The 20,392-nt window shown below is 45.8% G+C and overlaps 1 protein-coding gene across 1 annotated transcript in view; it reads left to right on the top strand.

The window, feature by feature from the left end:
- The first annotated feature begins 9,020 nt into the window (after window positions 1–9,020).
- Window positions 9,021–20,392, top strand: part of LOC115099211 (ephrin type-A receptor 3-like) — a 272,744-nt gene continuing 261,372 nt past the window's right edge. Inside the window, exon 1 of the mRNA XM_029616650.1 lies at window positions 9,021–9,224. Coding sequence (XP_029472510.1) covers window positions 9,134–9,224 — 91 coding nt within the window. The 5' untranslated portion in view covers window positions 9,021–9,133. The remainder of the gene's footprint in view (window positions 9,225–20,392) is intronic.

Here is a 20,392-nt window from a genome sequence, read left to right on the forward strand (position 1 = left end):
TGAAGAGGGTAGCGGATAAGGCTGAACCTTGTGGAACTCCAGTTTTGAGGTCAATCATTTTTGATGGGGTGTTGTTGATCACTACTTGGTATGAACGATCAGAGAGGTAGGACGAGAACCATTGTAATGTAGTACCAGAAAGGCCAATGTTTGGACAATCGTTCTAACAGTATATTGTGGTTTACTGTGTCAAAAGCGGCTGATAGGTAGAGATGTGAATCGTGTGATCGATCGTCTTAACAATCGATTTCGGTTGGGAGGGGGAGGGAATCGGATCGTCGCAGTTTGGGTTTTTTAAATATCGTGTAAATCGTGTAAATCGTGTAAATCGAAAACCGGCACACTAAAACATCCCTAAAACCCACCCCGACCCTTTAAAATAAATCCCCCACCCTCCTGAACCCCCCCCAAAATGCCTTAAATTACCTGGGGTCCAGTGGGGGGGGAGGGGAAGGGGGAGGGCGGGAAAACCGGCACACTAAAACAACCCTAAAACCCACCCCGACCCTTTAAAATAAATCCCCCACCCTCCCGACCCCCCCCAAAATGCCTTAATTACCTGGGGTCCCAGAGGAGGGTCCCGGTGTGATCTTTTACTCTCGGTCCTCCGTGCGTTGTAGAATGGCGCCGGCGCTATCTTTGACCTGTGGTCAAAGGTAGCGCCGGCGCCATTTTGTTTTTTGTCCCCCGACGTCAGGAGCGTAGGAGATCGCTCCCGGACCCCCAGGGACTTTTGGCCAGCTTGGGGGGGCCTCCTGACCCCCACAAGACTTGCCAAAAGTCCATCGGGGGTCTGGAACGATCTCCTACCGCGAATCGTTTTTCCGTACGGAAAAATGATTTGACTGCAGGAGGTCGTTCCGGACCCCCGTTGGACCCCCAGGGACTTTTGGCCAGCTTGGGGGGGCCTCCTGACCCCCACAAGACTTGCCAAAAGTCCAGCGGGGGTCCGGAACGACCTCCTGCAGTCAAATCATGTTGCCGTATGGCCGGCGCCATTTTCCGTACGGAAAAACGATTCGTGGTAGGAGATCGTTCCGGACCCCCGCTGGACTTTTGGCAAGTCTTGTGGGGGTCAGGAGGCCCCCCCAAGCTGGCCAAAAGTCCCTGGGGGTTCAGCGGGGGTCCGGGAGCGATCTCCTACGCTCCTGACGTCGGGGAGAAAAAAACAAAATGGCGCCGGCGCTACCTTGACCTGTTGTATGACAGGTCAAAGGTAGCGCCGGCGCCATTTCTACAACGCACGGAGGACCGAGAGTAAAAGATCACACCGGGACCCTTCCTCTGGACCCAGGTAATTTAAGGCATTTGGGGGGGTTCGGGAGGGTGGGGGATTTATTTTAAAGGGTCGGGGTGGGTTTTAGGGTTGTTTTAGTGTGCCGGTTTTCCCGCCCTCCCCCTTCCCCCGATTTACGATTTTTTAACGATAAATCGAGGGAATTGTTATTGTATCGCGGCTCTAACGATTTTTGACAATTTAAAATATATCGGACGATATTTTAAATCGTCAAAAAACGATTCACATCCCTACTGATAGGTCAAGGAGTATGAGTAGGTATTTTTCACCTTTGTCAAAGCCTCTGATGATAATGTCATTTAGGGAGATGAGGAGAGATTCTGTATTTAGGTTTTTTCTAAATCCATATTGGGATGGATGTAGGATGTTGTTTGTCTCCAGATAATCATCTAGTTGAGTGTGTACAACTTTTTCAATGGTTTTGGCCAGGAATGAAAGGTTTGATATAGGGCGGTAGTTGGTGAGGGTTTCTGGATCTAGGTTGTTCTTTTTGAGGATTGGTTTGATGATAGCAGATTTGAGGCATTTGGGGTAGTAGCCTTCAGTCAATGATAAGTTGAAGATTTTGGTGATGGTTTTAGAAATGGTTGGTTCGATTGTTTTGAGGGAGGTTATTGGAATGGTGTCCAATGGATGGTTGGCTGGGTTCATTTTGTTTATTATAGTTCTAATTTCAAGAGTGGAGGAGATGTCAAAGTTTGACCAGGATGAAGTTATCATGCTGTTGAGTTTGATGTTCTGGTTGTTGTTGGTTATGTTGGATTGGATGAGATGAGCTATTTTGGTGTTGAAGAAGTCCGCAAAGTCATCACTTCCATGTTTGGTGCATGTAGAATCTTGGGTGGTTTTGGTAAGTTTTTGAACTATTGTGAATAGCATTCTGGGGTTATGATGAAATTTGGAGAGTTTATTGGAGAAAAAATTCTTTTTTGCATTGTTGATGATATTTTTGTATTGAGTAAGGTTGTTCCGATAGTTATTTAGTGTGGTAGGGTTTTTGTTTTTCCGCCATTCTCTTTCTTTTTTTCTGAGTAGATGTTTGGCAGTTCTGATATTTTCATTGTACCATTGGTTGTTGTGTTTGGACTGTTGTTTATATTTTGTAATGGTACTTGCGTCAGTTTTGCTGTCTTTACAGAGGGTATGGTTAGTAGAGCTTTATTGGCTGATCTGAGATTTCTCTAGGGGACATGTAGTCGTAGTGCAGTGTTTAGCCAGTCAGTATTTTCCTCAAAGATTAGCTTATGGATTGTGCATAGTGTTTTGAATTGCACTCTTTGTTCAATTGGCAGCACAAATTTAACGAAGGTGAACCCACACTGCTACCCAAGTTATAGACAAGGCATCCCAAATCCCCTTGGAGTGTTGATAGGCTGTTTGAAAGAACTATTTAAAAAAAAAAAAAAAAAAAAAAGGCGCAAATGGGTGGGTAGCTAATCTGCCCTGTGGTGGTAATTTGATTCTAGGGGGGGGGCAGAAAAGTTTCAGCCCCAGCCCTGCCTGTAATTTTTTTTTTTAGTGAGAGCAGGCCGAGCAGATGCTCGGGGGGGGGGGGGTGGGGGGGGGGGGGGGGGGGGGGGGGCCAGCACCACAAGGCAGGGCATCAGGAGTTTGCGGGCGTTGGCACGGAGACCCCCGCAATTCTTTCAGAATTCCGGAGTCTCTGGGCCAGTTCCGGAGAGTTCTCAGGTAATGACTATGCACTGACCAGGAGGGAGACCAAGGGGGCTAATATTGTATAATGGACTCAGGGTAGCAAAACAGTGAGGCAGACAATGGCTAGAGGGAGCAGAATGTCAGGGTGCAGAGGGAGAGGTATAACTAGCAGACAAAAGGACATAATAATAATAATGCCTCTGTATAGGTCATTGATATTGTGTTCGATTCTGCAGGTCATTCTTCCAAGGAGATATTGTCGGGCTAGAGGCAGTCCAGAGAAAAGTTACCAATGTGGAGTGGGATCTGGGTTAAGGATGTGCATTTCTTTTTAACAAATGCCAAAAAAAATGCAACAAATGAGGCCATTTAATGTTTGTTCCGAATGGAATGAGTTAAAAACGGTCTCCTATGAAAATATACAAAAGTTTGAGTATTTTATTATTTGTGACATTTTAAAAAAAACAAAACAAAAACGGGTTTCTGCTGGCCCGTGTTGGGCCTTCATGGCCAAGAACATGTCCAGGCCTGTGCTGGGGCCTAGCACCAAATCCAGACCTGGGTCTTCCCCATCTATAAAGCTGCCGGGGCTGGGAAGCTCCCATCCCAGCCCCACTTTCTCCCTTCCTGGATCCTGGTGTAAGTGGGCCAGGAGCAAGGCCCAGTCACTCCTGCACAGGTCCTAGTGCTTTAAAACGGGCACCATCTTCCTGTTTGTATTCTGGCACGTCGGTGCTAATGTCCACTTTTGTAGTTTGTTATGCCTCTGTATGGCATAATTCCCTTTGGATATCTTTTGATGATAGACAAACTTTAAATTAAAAATAAAATGGCACCTGGAGACTGGCATTAAATCCATGTGACTTTGGCGCTTTCCACTGGGGCGGCTGCCACCATTTTGATGTCAGGCCATGTATTTCTTCAGCCTTGTATCAAAATGGTGCTGGCCACCTCAGCGGAAGGCCCTGAAGTGATGTAACTTTGGCACCGTCCTCCACGTGGAAGCACCGGGACTTGGACAGGAGTGGATGGGCTTTGCTCTTGTCCACTTCCGTCAGGATCCAGGAAGGTGGTAAGTATGGACTGGGGTGGGAGCTGCCTAGCCCCGGCAGCTTTACAACAGGGAAGGGCTCTGGCCTCAGCACTGGGCCTGGCCTGGGCCTAGCCCTCTGTGCTGGCCCGGGACCGTTTTTTTTGGCCCAGCAAGGCCTAGTCAGGGCTGCCAGAAGCTCTTTCTTTCTTATTTATTTACTTTAAATCAATTCGTGGTTTCTTTTTTATTTGGGGGCTTTTCTTTTTATTTAGTGTTGTTTGTTTTCAGTTTGGTAAATGAGCCAAACAGAAAGAAAAGCAAAACATTAACTGAACCAAATAAAAATGCTTTGAATACTCTGAAATGAAAACAAAATAAATTTGGGGGGTTGCACCTCTCTAATCTGCACCAAAAGCCATGAGATGAGTCTTAAGTACCTAAATATGTATAGGCTAAAGAAGAGGAGAGACCAGAGCGATATAATAGAGATGTTGAAATACCTCATCAAAGGTTTAAATCAGGGACAAGAAGCACGTCTTTTTCAGAAGAAAGCGTGCTCTAGAACAAGAGGACCTGGCACAAGATTCCAAGGGGGAAGCTCTGGAGCAGCGTCAGAAAATATTCTTTTACCGAAGGGATGGTAGATGCATGGAATGAAATCCCATGAGAAGCAGTGGAAGCAGAATTCAAAAAAGCGTGGCCTCATGTGCACAGAGGATCCCAGGTGGTGAAGTGAGGCAGGCCAGCAATCAGTTGGGTTCTGCAGCATTGCACAGGGGTTGGGGTTGTGCAGACTGGACGGACTTTATGGTCCTTTCTACTGTCATAGTCTAAAACAAATACAAATGTACCTCATGCATATTCATGGGGGATATCCTGAAAACCTGACCTGCTTGTGGCACTCCAGGACCAGAGTTGCCTATCAGTGACCTAGATCAGTTTTAAAAAGACCACTAAATATTACTGCTGGACTAAACCGGAACTCTATTCCATGTTACAAGCAAGAATCTCTTTTGGGTTAGTGCATGGTCAAGAGAGGATGATAAGTGTTTCACTAGATAACCTTGAAGGATGGAAGGAGTGAATGGAGGAGGGGAAAATAGGGGCAAGATCAAGCTGATAACTGCACTACCATAATTTATTGTCATGCAATGCACATCATTCTTGCCAACGAGCTCCAAATGAGCAAGGCTTTCACAAGATGATGTGAAACCTTTTATTGCTGTTGGATAAAATATTGTTGTACCTATTCTCAATGAAAGTTAGAGAGACTCTTGGCCAGTCCTGCTTCTAACCTTCTAGTGCATTGTAAGATTTCCAGTCCTGCTTCTTCCATTTGAAATCAGCAGGGTGAGCCTTCCTTAGAACCCCAAGCATGCATCTCATTGATGTCTGTGAAGCATGAATACAGCATGGAGAGCTGAAGAGTGGAGCTTCCTCAGAGTCCCCTCCAGTCATACTTGAGAACATAAGAGGTGTCATGCTGGTCAGAACGATTGCCCATCAAGCCCAGCACCTTGCCTCCAACAGTAGCCAGTCCGGGTCGCCTGGAAGTACCGGCAAATCCTAAGGGAGGAGATCCATTCCTTATTGCTCACTCCCAAGGTTGTCTGGCTATTAAAACTTCTTCTTAATACCTTCCAGAAACTTGTCCAAACCTTTTTAAATTCTTGACTACATCCTCTGACACCAAACTCCACAGCTTAATTGTTCACTGACTGAAAAAAATACTTACTGTCATTTGTTTTAAATCTACTACCAGTTAGTTTGATGGAATGTCTCCTAGTACTATTTGAAAGGGTAAATAAACATTTCCTATTAATTTGTTCTGCGCCATTCAAGATTTAATAAACCTCTAGCATTCTCCAAGCTGGAAAGCCCCAACCTTTCCGCCTTTTTCTTTCATGAGAGCCATTCAATCCTTCTTCATAATTGTCGTTGCCCTTCTCTGTTACTTTTCCAGGGCTGCTGTATCCATTTTGAAATGGGACAACCAGAGCTGAACACAGTACCCAAGATGTGTTCTCCCCATTATTACATTCCCAGTGAAACTTGTAAGCAATGAATACAATATGGATAGCTGAAGAGCGGATCTCTCTCTCAGAAACCTGTAGTACATGTGTCATACCCATGTAAAGCATGGTCAGCTGTCCAGTAGATCTTCATCCAAGCCCCATGCAGGCACCACACTGACACATGTAAAGCATGAAAGTGGCTTGCATAACCTGAAGAGTAACTTTACAGAGTCCCACTGGAAGGGCACATCGACACACCTAAAGAATTAATATAGCACACAAAGCAGTCATGGGTTTAAAAATAGGGAGTAGCAATCTAATAAATCGTGTACACCTTTTGTTCCAAAGAAGTGTCTATAAGTGTTATAAATATATTAATGCAAGAACAGACAAAAAACCAAAAAAAACCCAGAAATGACACAAAAGAACAAAATGGTACAAAGCAACAAGTATGCTGATGTTTTGAAGACTCAGCCTAGTATCATGTAGTCAATCGAGCTCAAAAACCTCATGAGATATAGTTCAGGTCTGGTTTTCTAACTTCATTCCAATTCATCTTGCAAGACAGCAATGATCAGACTGCGTATGATAAAACCTGGAATGTCACAAAAGGATCTGGTTTTCAGGACATGCATAATGAATATGCATGAGATATATTTACATACATGCAAATTTATCTCATGCATATTCATTGTGGACATCCTGAAAACCAGATTTGTTTGTGACAAATCTGGTTGCCATCCCCTGTTCTATGCCCTTATGAGATTGAAGCCCAGTCCAGGTTTTATCATACGCAGTCTGACCATTGTTGTCTTGCAAGGTGCATTGGAACGGAAGTTAGAAAACCAGCACTAAATTATAACTCATGAGGTTTCCGAGCTGGATCGACAATATGATATTAGGTTTGTTCTATTGCTGTACATTGTTTTGTGATTATGTACATACTTCTGTTACCCACTGAGATTTGTGGATCAGCGAGTTACAAAATCTTTTAAACATAAAAGTTTGTGGCACTCTAGGACTGGAGTTGTTCCTGCCATAGAACTAAGTTGGTAGCACTGGGGCCGATGCAATATAACTTGTGCTAAAATAGGAATTAAATTTTTAGTGCGGGTTTTAATGCATGTGATAAAAAACTTGTGGCTCCGCAGGAAACTAATGAGATGCAAATTGAGCAGGAGTAAAATAAAGTGTGTTAAACAAAAAAAAAAGAAAATTGTAAATTGTGAGTTGAATTGAAAAAAATGCAGAAAGTGCTTTAAAAAAAATGCTTTAAAATAGGAGTAAAGCAAATTGTGGCCAAAATGACCTTATATGCAAAACTGGTGCTGTGCATTCCGACTTGGGCACAATCTTGAATGCCTAGCCCTTTGGGCAAGGCATGCCTAGTTAAATCAAAGGGTAAGCTCTTGGGGTTTGGCACCTACAACTGAACAATACACGCGTTGATGCTGTGCATCCCGATCTGGGCACAATCTCACATGCAAGACCACTTTGGTGAGGGGGAGAAAGGGAGGGGGAGAAAGAGAGAGGGATGGGGGATGGGGGATGGAGGATGGAGGATGGGGGAAAGGGAAGCAAAAAGAGAGAGCAAGATTGCATGGGGGAGATGTGTGTGTGGCTGGGAGCGAGTGAAATGTCTGACTGGCATGACACTGGAAATTTAACTTCTGGGTTTGAGGTGGAGTTAACTCACATTTCTGCTGGCCATGTTATTCTATGGCTGTACCCATGTGGTACTGTTTAGCTGCATCTACCAAACAGGGCACAGCAATAGAAAAATATTGACCACCGAAATGTGAGTTTACTCCATCTCAGTCCAAAGAAGGAGATAAAGTTTCCAGCATAAGCTCTCTGGGGAAGGCACCTATTGCTGAACGAAGCCTAAGATCTCCAGGGTGGGCACGTTCAACTGTACAATATGCGCTTTGGCACTGTTTGAATCCTGACTTCTCAGCTGCAGGTGCTTGCCCCACAGAGATTACACTGGAAACTCCTTCCTGGGTGGAGTACTACACTGGGCACAGCAATAGATAACATTGGCCACCAGAAATGTTATTTTTCTCCACTTCAGACCTGGAAGTTCAATTTCCAGCATAATCTTTCTTGGGCGGGCACCAAAGGTTTTCTGCTTTTCCTGAACAACTGGACAGTACATGCACAGTGCCCTTGCTGCCCACCCCTGAAAGCTTAGGCATTGTTGTTCCTTCCCCAGAGAGCTTATGCTGATTTGTTCAGCTACCCGTAGCTGCCTGATTCTCTTTGCTATTCCTTGACAACATGGCCTTGGATGCGAGAAAGTGCCAAAAAGATGGAATGCACGGTAAGCTCTCCGGGGAAGGCAGCTACAGCTAAAGCATCAGCTATCTAGGGTGGGCACCTACAGCTGAACAGTAGGCCAGAGTCAAGATGCACAGTGCCAGTGGGGCTGTTCAGCTGTAGGTGCCCGCTCCCAGATCTTAAACTGGAAATTAAACTCCTGAGTCCGAGGTAGAGTAATCTCTCTTTTTTGATGGCCAAAGTTATGGTATTGTTGTTTCCAGTCTGGTAAAAGCCGTGAAACACTACAACACTGGCCACAGTGTTAGTAAAACACAGCCACCAGAAATGTGAGTTAAGTTTTACTCCTGTTCCAACCCAGGAATTAAATTTCCAGCAGGAGGAAAATGTGCTTTGTTTGCTCCTGCATTGCTGGTGAAGAATAACAGCATGGAATTTTGCATGTACTTGTGTTAATTTTAGTGCAGGGGTTTTTTATTCCTGTTTTAGTGCACATTTTTTTTACAAGTTAAAATCCCTGTTAAATGGTCAACATCATGGAAAAATGCATGCTCTAACTTCATTACAATCTGCTAATATGATGGCGTTAAAATACAAATAAGCCCGATAGGAGTTCATCTCGGGTCTGCAGCTTTGGGCTGCAGTTGCGTGACCGCGCCGGCAGGGGGCCGGCGGAGGAGGAGAAGCAGCAGAGCCGCGGACGTGTGCGCCTGTGCCTTTAAAATCAATGCTAGGAGAGGGATGGAGCCGGCTCCCAGCGGTGGCAGCCCTGATTGACAAAAGGTGGGGTCCGTCCCGGGCTGCCTCCTTCTCTTGCCGGCACGGCTTCGGGGATGCAGGCGGCCTGAAGAGATGGCTTTCCTGTGGATCTCCCTGGGCAGCATCGCCACCTTGTGCTGCGCGCACTCCAGCCGATCCTGGAGGAGTCACCCGGCCAACGAAGGTAAAGGGGGTGGCCCTGAGGAGGAGGAGGAGGAGCGGGGCTCAACTTTCCAAGCCGTGCGGGCTAGAGGGGGGGGTGGGGGTCGTAAGCCTTGATGGGGGTTTCCTCCTCTCTGCAAGCAGAGGGCTCGCCATTCCTTTCTGGGGCAACCTGCCTGTGAGTTTAGTGGCAGGAGGCCCGGCCCCAGGGGGGAGGGAGGGACAGAGCAGGAAAGTTTTTTTTTCTGGGTGATCGGATGGCACCGGATAGAACCCCAGACCTCCTGTCAGGGGCCGTCGCTAAAGTTCTGTGCCTGGAGGGCCAGGAGAAGGAGCGGGGGATGGGGCACTCCGGGCGAGCCCTGCATTTCACGCACTTGCCCCTGAGGCTGGCGATGCTCCTGATCTGGGGCGAGGCGATCACCGCTCTCTCCGGGGGAAGTGCAGAAGCGCTCGGTCAGGGACCCCGCCGCTGACGACAGCAGGGAGCCCGAGGGCTTTGGTTTCCGAGTGTGTAATGGGGAGGAGGAGAAACCCGAAGCAAAGTTTGAGGAGGGGGTTGGGGTTGGGGGCGGTGGCTTGTGTCCCCGGTAGCCTGAGAGGTGACCTTGGCAGGTGCGGTCGCTGCTCCACGTGGGGCTCTGTCTCGGACGCCACTGTTAATGCACTCCATCCACATCAAGGCAGCGACCACCTCCGTGAATCTGTCTGGTGTTTCCTAATCTACTTCACAATTAAATGTCTGTGTGTGTATATATAAATATCCAACTGCTGCTATATATGACTGTGTATACATGACAAACAGATCTAGGGTACATTTTTCTTAGGCAAAGAAAGGGCATGCCTTTCTTTGTTTTTCATTTAAAACACACTATCAATCCCAAAGGATGATATACAAATATATATGTGCATAATTTTACCTATATGCATTATGATTATGCCTCTGCTTTTCAGGGGTGTATACTTCAATTTGTTTGTAAATGACCGTGGCGCATTGCACGTATATGATTTTTACAAAGGTATGCGTGCACCTTGCGATTCCGTGCCTGGGTGGGCATTGTTTGTGTGTTGTTTTACAGCGAATACCATATTCTTCCTTTGCGTACACTTCACATGTTCATTTTTAGCTTTGCGGGATCCAGGTTCACGTTTTTCGCCGCCCTCGTGTAGGGACATCCTCCCTTGCAACAGCTCTGCCGAACGACTCTGGCCGTTTCACCTTTTCCTTCAAAACATGGGATCAGCAAAAGTTTCTGAGAACTGGAGGATGGATATTAGGGGATGGGAGAGGGGGGAGGAAAGGGAGTGGGGGGGGGGGGGGAGCAGGGAGCTGTGCTGGGGGGGGAAGGGGGCTCCACACAGTCAGGCAGAGTGGCTGTGGTCCTAGCCCTGGCAGAGGACTGTCTCCTTTCCTGGGTCTTATTCTTGACTCTCTCTCTTACTACTAATATCAATCTGACTTTGTGTTCAAGGACCGGCTGTTTAGGTGACCAGGATAGCTCACACAAAGCTAAGGTAGATTTTTTTTTTGGCCGGTGGTATGAGACTGAATGCCTCGCTAGCTGTGCAATGACTGGTATAGTGAAGCGTGAGTAATTCAGATGTTGAATAGACTGAAAATAGTGCACCCAAATGCAAGGCTTCGGCTCCACAGCCCCCGCTGCTCGGGCTGTCTGGCTGTACAAGGATGCTTAACTTGTTGCTTTCAAGATATATTACACCTGTCTCCTTGGACATCCGTGCTGCAATTTTGAGACATGTAAATGCCATGTAAGCGTTTGAAAAATGTAATCCCATATGCACGGTGCTAAGATCGAGAATGGCAATGACGGAGCTGGTTGTGGCGTGTATAGGAAGTGCGCTAGATGTTAACTGCATGGCAAATGCCTCCTTCCTCCCTCCGTACCATGGGGGGAGAAGGAATAAGCTGGAGTAGCGGAAAGTATCAAGTGGTCTGTCAGAACGGGCCCTGGCTTAACAATAGCTGCTGCGCACAGAGTGCCAGGTACTGAGGCCTGGCCTACCGCTGGACTTTGCTGCACAGCAAACTCCAGTATCAATCCCCTGCCTCGTACAGCCAACATCTGGAAGGGATGCATCTCGTGCACATTTATCCTGTGTGTGCATGTATATACTGTAGGTGTGTGCCCACACACACACGCACAGAGAATACAAATGGGTACTCCTTAGAGAGAGAGGTTTTATTCTCACTGATCCTGAGCGGTAAGAGGTGTTTCCATAACTCATCAGCGGTGAAGCAATGAATTATATATATGGAGACTGTTTGTTTCTTGAGTAAATGGCGAGAGTTTAATCCTATACCTAATAGGCATCTTTTATACTTACACAATATGGAAATGGTATTTTGATTACAAAGAAATTTATAGCACGTCTGCGCTAATATTTTGTTTGGAGTGTACTGTCAGAGTGTTTTGACGTCACTGTGAAAGCTGTTTTCCAGGGCCAGCGCCTCTGTGCCCATGATTACAGCTGAATGCTGTTTTGCATCACTCTGTTCCTGTGCAAGAGTATTGCTGAAAAGTCTTAAACAAATATATAATATAACTGGGAGGGAGAGAGCTCTCCCGCTGGGATGAGGGGGACTTCCTGGGCATGTGAGTGACTCTACTCACATGAATAAAAATTACATCAGAGAACTCTGGGTTTTCATTCAGCTGCCATCTTGGAAAGCTAACGGACAGAAAGTAAAAATCATTCATTCATATATCTATAAACCACTACTCCAGTAAATAATTCATCTGAAAAAATTGTTTTAAGTGGTTCCACTTTTTTTTTTTTTTATAAATTTTTAAAATTGTTAAAATTAAAGAAGGGGGTAAAAACCAGTTTGGAACTTACTGAGCAAGCAGCAAACAAACTTGAAAGCCTGTTACACATGGGCTTGCAGGCCTCAAGGGATTTTAATCACTACTGGTAACCCCCCCCCCCCCCCCCACGACCACCACACACACACACACACACACACACTTCAAATAGACTAGTAGCTTAAAACTGCCAAAAGCCAGAAAGGTGCTTAAGGAACCAACTTAAATCTTGAACGCACTCTGTATGATGTTTTTCAAAACCCGTGCTTCCTTCATCGTGTAGAATGATGCGTTTATATGTAACTTCTCTTACAGAAAGTCTTTAGTGCGACTCTTACAGTGCAGCACAGACAAACCTAGTCAGTGAATTAAAGTGCTCTGTTAATACATACATGTAATTATCCTAAGGTAAACCAGCACTCTTGCATTATTTACAAAGCAAGACTTATTTAGTGTAATAAACTATTTCTCGAGTTTAAAAAAAAAATGGCCCTATATTAAATAATTGACATATTACCTAACAATAATTAAATACATGCATTTAAAAAAACCCAAAACTGGTCAAATGTCATATGCAGATAGGCAAAAATAGTACTTCAAAATGCAAAAACACACACAAACCTCACACTCATTCCAGTTACTCCCTGAAGCACTATCATCGTTCAATGATGGTGATCGCTATCTCCTAAATGATTGTAAAAAGAATTCATTGCAAGCAGCAGTATATATAATACAGTAAAGCAATGTAAATGTAGCTATTCAAAACAGCGAGTCACCATGTGACCACAGCTGAATACCCATGCACCCGCTTTAGAAGACGGGAATAAGTTTAAACATTCTTGCACGGCGCAGCATTGAAATTCGGCTGTGAAGAACCCCTGACGAGGATCCTCGTTTCACCCACTGTCTTCTTCAGGGGGCAGCTTAAACACAAAGCACCGTGTGTTGCTTAGGGGGTTTGAAATATGTGGTCTTACCTCCATTATAATAAGGCCAACAAAGTGAGCGATTCCAAATGACACCAGCCGGTCATAATCGGGGTCTCGAGTCGCAGACATCTTCACTGTGCGCATGACAGATGCCAAAAAGTCGGCTAGGTTAAAACTCTGTATAGCGTTTTTCCAGGCGTACTACTTACAAGCCGATACAGTACAGTGCACTCCACCGGAGCGCACTGTTAACCCGCGATTGAACATGCGTTTTCGACGCGCTAGCGTTACCCCTTATTCAATAAGGGGTCAAAAACGTGCGTCCAACTCTCCCGAACCTAATAGCGCCCGCAACATGCAAATGCATGTTAATGGCCCTATTAGGTACTCCCGCGTGATTCAGAAAACAAAATGTGCAGTCAAGCCGCACATTTTGCTTTCAGAAATTAACACCTACCCAAGGGTCGGCGTTAATTTCTCCAGGCACCGGGAAAGTGCACAGAAAAGCAGTAAAAACTGCTTTTCTGTGCACCCTCCGACTTAATATCATGGCGATATTAAGTCGGAGGTCCTGAAAGTTACAAAAAGTAAAAAAAAAATAAAAAAATTTTGAAGTCTGCTCGCGGGTTGAAAACTGGACGCTCAATTTTGCCGGCGTCCGGTTTCCGAACTCGTGGCTGTCAGCGGGTTTGAGAACCGATGCCGGCAAAATTGAGCGTCGGGTGTCAAACCCGCTGACAGCCGCCGCTCCTGTCCAAAAAGAGGCGCTAGGGACGCGCTAGTGTCCCTAGCGCCTCCTTTTACCTCTTTTTACCGCCGACCCTAATTTGAATACTGAAGCGCACGCACAGGAGAGTGGCCTGAGCGGGCGTTCTCCCGCTCTCCCATGGACTTAACTGTATCGACCCGTTACTGCCTTAAATTGCCTTCCTCCCTTCCATCAGCGGACCCACGAGCAGTGCCTCATTTATTTATTTATTTATTTTGAACTTTTTTATAATGACATTCATGTAAAAATACGTATCACATCTGTTTACAATGAAACAACTTATTGGAGAAAAACATTACATGTTTCGTTACGTTTTTCGTTTCCTCCCCTCCCCCCCTCAGCAGGACTCCGGCATTCTCTCTTCCTCCTCCTCCCCTGACGAATGTCCGCTGTCCTTATCCCGGCCCCGACCTCCTCGCTCTTCCTGCCACGTCCCCGGTGCCGAGGTCCTCGTGGCCGGCGCTCGCCGTGGCAGTTGTTTGATTCCGTCCGCCGGGCTACCACAAACCGCTGTCACTTAGGTGCATCGACCTGCACCGTGCAGTTTCTCCCCGTAACCTGCCGGCCGTGCAGGAGGGAGAGGCCGATGCTGAGTTCTCCTTCCAGCCCGTGCAGCTTGCCTGCCTGCGCTACTGACTCTAACCCCCCCCTCCCCCCCCTCCATATTGTTTTCTGTGTGGGAGGGAGAGCTTCCGTTCACGGGTTGGCATACATACCCCCACCAGTTCCCAGAAGACTGATGTGACTGCCAGGGACCAAATACATAGATGTAGATATAGATAAATGTATATGTGTGTGTGTGTCTGTCTGTCTGTCTGTCTGTTTGTACATGTAGTCCTTGTCATTAGGTTTTTCTTCCTTATGTTGACTTTGTTATAAATAGCGAAGCCAGGTCTTCTGGGAGATTCTCAGGGTGTTTTTTTATGCCTCTCACATCTCTCACTCCAGTCTCCTAGCCTTGGGGGGGGGGGGGGGGGGGGAGGAATCAGTGCTGCTGCTGAAGGGTACGGAAACAGCTGCAGGCAGGAGACAGCAGCTGGAGACCAGCGAAAGTGCTGCATGCGGTGTCCCCCGTGGTTCTGCTAACCCTGCTAATGGTGAGGGGGCCCTCCACACGGCAGACCCGCCTCCTCCTTTCCCCTGCTCCATGCTTCCTGTGAATGCTGTTGGGAGGAGGCTGCAGCGTTGGGGCGTTCGGCACTTTTACTGCTCCTTGTGCTGCTGCCTCTGCCTCAGGTTGGCATCCCTGCCGTTTAAGAGCAGCGAGATGGGAGGGATGAAAGGGGAGGGGAGCCAAGAGGGCAAATTGAGGGCAGAATGGGGGGGTGGGGGATAGAGCGTTCCAGAACAGCAATATAAAGGGGGTGGTAGAAGGTTGGACAGGGTAAGGGGCGATGGAGAGCTGCAGAGAAGCCAGGGATGGGGGTGGGTGTAGTGTTTGAAAGTGGTAGGGAAGTCAGAGATAGGGGTGAGGAGGCTAAAAGGGAAACAGAGGAAGGCAAATAGAGAACCGGAGAGGGATGGGAGATCTAGAAAGGGAAAATGGGAGGACCAATAGCAGTGAGAGATAGGCAAGTGGAGGGGTAAGAAAGGGAGGAATAAAGGATAGAAGAGTTAATGGAAAGCAGGCAAATCTAGAGATGGGGATGTGGAAGGGTGGCCAATGGAGAGGAGAGGGATGAGAAGAGGTGTTTATGGAGAAGGAAAAATATGGAAATGGAATAAAAAGACATGGAGTGGACTGAGAAGAGACAGAAAAATGTTGAATGAAGGCAAGAGACCCAGGAAACAGAGGCAAAAGGCAGAGGAAAATACTGAAGAGACAGAATTATACAGTTAGCAAAAAATAAAAACATATATTTTTAGTTTAATTACTGGAAAATGCAACATTTTCTCTATTACTACTAGTACTCAACATAGACAGCGCTGTATGAAAAAAATGCATCAGAAACAGTCCCTGCTGGGGAGAGCTTACAGTCTGATCAAGGCAAACACTACAGGGCGAAACTGGGAACTTGGTTTCAATTAAATGCCAGATTGTGCATAGAATATATTTTATTTTCAAAATTACTTGGGACTCTGTAAGCGCTGACAAGCGCCGTTACCGCCTCCTACAGAAAAACCTATAAGGGACGCTCTGGATCCTTACCAGCACGTTTTGCCCCGAGAGCTAATGCCAGCCTGGCCCGCCTGTATTGCGGCAGGAGAGCGGGTGTTGGGTTGGAGGGAGAGTCCTGGTGGCGCTCCCTTGCCAGGCCTCCCTGAGCCCGCAGAAGAAGAAGGAAAGGAGTTGTTGTTATTTGTGTGGAAGAGGTGGACTTTTCGGAAGAGAACATTTATTTTCAGGGGAGTTGTTGGACTTGATCCCAGTTCAGGAGGGAACTCCCCCCTTTGCCTGGAGGGGAAAGAGGGTTAGGGCGTGTTGCTTGGTTTACGGGCAGCTGACCTGGGGGTGGCTTCTTCCTCAGCCCGGGGAAGGGAAGAGGAGTTTTGGAGAGAAGAGGGTTCTCTTGCATTTTGTTGGACGTTTTGGGACTTTGCCGTCCAAGGTTCAGAGTTTGAGGATTTTCAGACAGATCGAGACTTGGCTTTTTTTTTTTTTTTGCCGAGAGCCTACTTCCAGTGGCCCAGGGATGTGGGTGTTTTACAGACCGTCCCCCAGCTCATAGGGATGCTGGCTCAGAGAACAGCGACTAAAAATAGGCACTGTGGATTTTGTTGTGTTTTTTTGTGAATATTCCCAAACTTTATCTTTTGAATGGACTTTGCAGTTCTTTATTTGAACATCATCTCCAATGTTTTATTTCTCTGAAGTAAGGAACATGCCTGGGAGCCAATGGACCGTGAGTACAAAGCCGAAAGAGGGGGGTGTGACTGGGCTGAAAGTGGATTCTCCTATTCTCCTGCACGCCTTGGACCCCAGAAGGTTAAGCCTCTTTCCCACCCCCCATCGAGAGAATCCACGCCCCGGGTTGACTGATGGCCAAGAACTGGGACTTAGCCCCGGGACTGAGTGTGTCCTTTGCAGCAATTTGGCCCTAACCCCTAAGTGGGCTGCAAGCATAAGAACTGTCAATCTGCTGAAGACCAAGGGTCCAATCAAGCCCAGGATCCAGCAGTGACCCATCCAAGCCACGAGTACCTGGCAGGATCCCAGCAGCAGATAAACTCCATGCTGCTTACTCCCAGGGATTCCAGCCGACTACTGACAGATTAGGGACTCTTCCTCCAGGAATTTGTCCAAGCCTTTTCTTAAGTCCAGCGACGCTAACTTACCTTGACCTCCTGCACTTAATATTTATTTTATTATTTATTTATTTTGGTTTTTGATATACCGATTTGCAATTAACATGCACCCAATGTCACTTTTGGCCCCTTTTTTTAATGTGGAATGGGGGAAACTCGCTGAAAACCTTCTACCCCGCTTGCAAATGTGAGCTGTTTGATTTTGAAAGAACAGCTGCATTTCTGCCGAATCTGCCAAGACATTTTTCCCCAAATCTTGAAACTCATCTTAGCAGGCGTGGGGTTGATTCAGCACCACTGCTGCCTGCCTCCGCTTCTCCATCTCAACTTGGGGGGCGGAAAGAGCTTGAATCCGTGCCGGTGCTTCGTGCAAAAAAACCTAACGGCAAGGAAGCGAGCTGCATCGACCTTGATGGAGTGAAAGAGGCCAAAATGAAAAGGGAAAACGAGAGCCATGGTGCGGAAAGCAGTTGTAATGCTTCTTGGCTTAGATAAGAGGAAAGGTTATAGAATAAAAAAACCAGTTCTGTTTGTCGTGCTATCTCCTAATCGCTCTTTGTGTCAGCAGAGTGTCCTGCTCCCTCCCCTGCTCCGTGCGCTCTGTATCCGGAGCTGCCTTTGGGTAGCTCATTGCGGGACTGGCTTTCCACTCTGTTCTCCATCCTGAGGAGTGGAAAATCTCAGGCCGCAGAGAATTAGTTCACCTGAGCTGGCTCTTCCACCTGGGGAGCTCCTGCTGGAACTGCTCCAGCGAAAGGCGATCCTCTTATCTAGCAAGACTTTGGGATGCACAAACCACTGAAAGAGAGATTTGATTATAAACAAGGCCGGTGCTAGGTTTTGTTATTTTTTTTGCTGCCCGTCCTATGCAAACAATTACTGTGCTGACCCCTGCCCCCACCATATTCATTCAGTTTCTGTCCCAGCCCATCAAATAAAGTCATGCTCCCTCCAGCAATCTATATTTTTAAAAACACATATGCAGAACACAGACATAACCTCACCAAATACAGAATGAAGAGATCAGAAAGTATAACCAGAAACGTGCTGAGAAGAACTGAACTGGAACCCACAACAAGCCAAGATCTACATGCAGAGCAACTATGGAAAAACAGAAACATTACCATTCTTCATAAAACAATAAATAATAATAAAATCAAGAAATATAAAACATCAGTCATAACAGTTAAATCATATTCGTAAAAAGAATAAATATTTCAAACCAGTTAATGAATAAGAGTATCCAAAATTTCCCAATCACCAATAAAATATTTCAAAACATCTGATGAATAAAATTCCAATAATTAGAAAATGTTCTATTTCCCCCCCCCAAAATTAAATATTTCAAAAGAGCAGAAACATGAAATTACACCCAACAAGAAAACTAATAAGGATTTAAAAATCTCCAGCTCTCCAGACCTGGGATCTTTTGATTTCCAGTCCCTCTGAGATCATCGTGGATTGGGGGAGGTAGGCCATACAGATGTTATCTTCTCTCTTACATACTCAGGGCTCCTTCTCTCTCACAGATACCGTGTGTGTGTGTGTGCCTGTGAGAGCATATATGTGACACAGGTTCTCACAGGCACACAAACATTGACAAACACGCACACAAGCTCTCACAGACACATTCACAGGCACATAGGCTCTCATACAGACACAAACACACACATAGGCTAGCATACACACAGATATGCTCACATAGACACACAGGCTGCCACACTGATACACATTCACATAAGCTCTCATACACATATACATAAGATATGCCATACTGGGTCAGACCAAGGGTCTATCAAGCCCAATATCCTGTTTCCAACAGTGGCCAATCCCTGTCACAGGTACCTGGCAAGTACCCAAACATTAGATAAATCACAAGCTACTATTGCTTATTAATTACCACAATAAGAGTTAATGGATTTTTCCCCTAGAAACTTTTCCAAACCTTTTTTAAATCCAGTTACACTAGCTGCTGTAACCATATCCTCTGGCAATGAATTCCAGAGCTTAATTATGTGTTGAGTGAAAAAGAATTTTCTTTGATTTGTTTTAAATGAGCTACTTGCTAACTTCATGGAGTGCCCTCTGGGCTTTCTATTATCTGAGAGAGTAAATAACCAATTTATGTTAAATTGTTCAAGTCCTTTCATGATTTTGTAGACTTCTATCATATCCCCCCCTCAGTCGTCTCTTCTCCAAATTGAACAGCCCTAACCTCTGTAGCCTTTCCTCACAGGGAAGCCATTCCATGCCCCTTATCATTTTGGTTGCCCTTCTCTGCACTTTCTCCAGTGCAGCTATATCCTTTTTGAGATGCAGTGACCAGAACTGCACACAGTATTCAAGGTGCAGTCTCAACATGGAACGATACAGAGGCATTATGATGTCCTCCATTTTATTTGCCATTCCCTTCCTAATAATTCCTAATATTCTGTTTGCTTTTTTGATCACCACAATACATTGAGCTGGCAATTTCAATGTATTATCCACTATAATGCCTAGATCTCTATCCTGGGTGGTAACCCCTAAGATAGAACCTAACATTGTGTAATTATAGCATGGGTTATTTTTCCCTATATGCATCACTTTGCACTTGTCCACGTTAAATTTCATCTGCCATTTGGAAGCACAATCTTCCAGTCTCACAAGGACTTCCTGCAATTCATCACAATCTGCTTGAGATTGAACTACTCTGCATAATTTTACATCATCCTCAAATTTGATCACCTCACTCATCGTACCCCTCTCCAGATCATTTAATAAATATGATATTGTTGCTGTGGCGCTCTGCAGATTCGCCATCCTTTTGGGTTTGGTGGAATCATCTTCATGCGATGATGACTATGGAAAGCATGGGGTCACGAGAATTACCGCACCTTTGGCGAGCATTTCTCAAAACCTGGGACCCATATATACAACGCTTATCGCATCGAGCACGCAGTTTAGTTGTAAACGACTAATTTAAGGTACTACTAGATCTTGAGTTCTTTCGCTGTACGATTCCCGACTTGTTAAATGTCACTGCCAACTTACTTGGGGAAGGGAGGGGGGAGGGACGTTGATGGAGGGGATGGGGGGGGAATCTGGGGGCACCTGGAAATTTGAGTTGTAAGTAGTTGCTATTGAGGTTGGTTCAGGAACACGCCTTCCTCAATGTTGTAATTGTTCATTTATTTGAAAAAATCAATAAAAATTGTTTGAACATATAAATATATTAAAAAGCACCGGTCCAAGTACAGATCCCTGAGGCACTCCTCTGTTTACCTTTTTCCACTATGAAAAGTGACCATTTAATCCTACTCTCTGCTTCCTGTCTTTTAACCAACTTGTAATCCACAAAAGGAAATCACCTCCTATCCCATGACTTAAGTTTTCTTAGAAGCCTCTCATGTGGGACTTTGTTGAACGCCTTCTGAAAATC

The sequence above is a fragment of the Rhinatrema bivittatum genome, chromosome 9 (genome assembly GCF_901001135.1).
Source record: "Rhinatrema bivittatum chromosome 9, aRhiBiv1.1, whole genome shotgun sequence".
In the NCBI taxonomy this organism is placed as follows: domain Eukaryota; kingdom Metazoa; phylum Chordata; class Amphibia; order Gymnophiona; family Rhinatrematidae; genus Rhinatrema; species Rhinatrema bivittatum.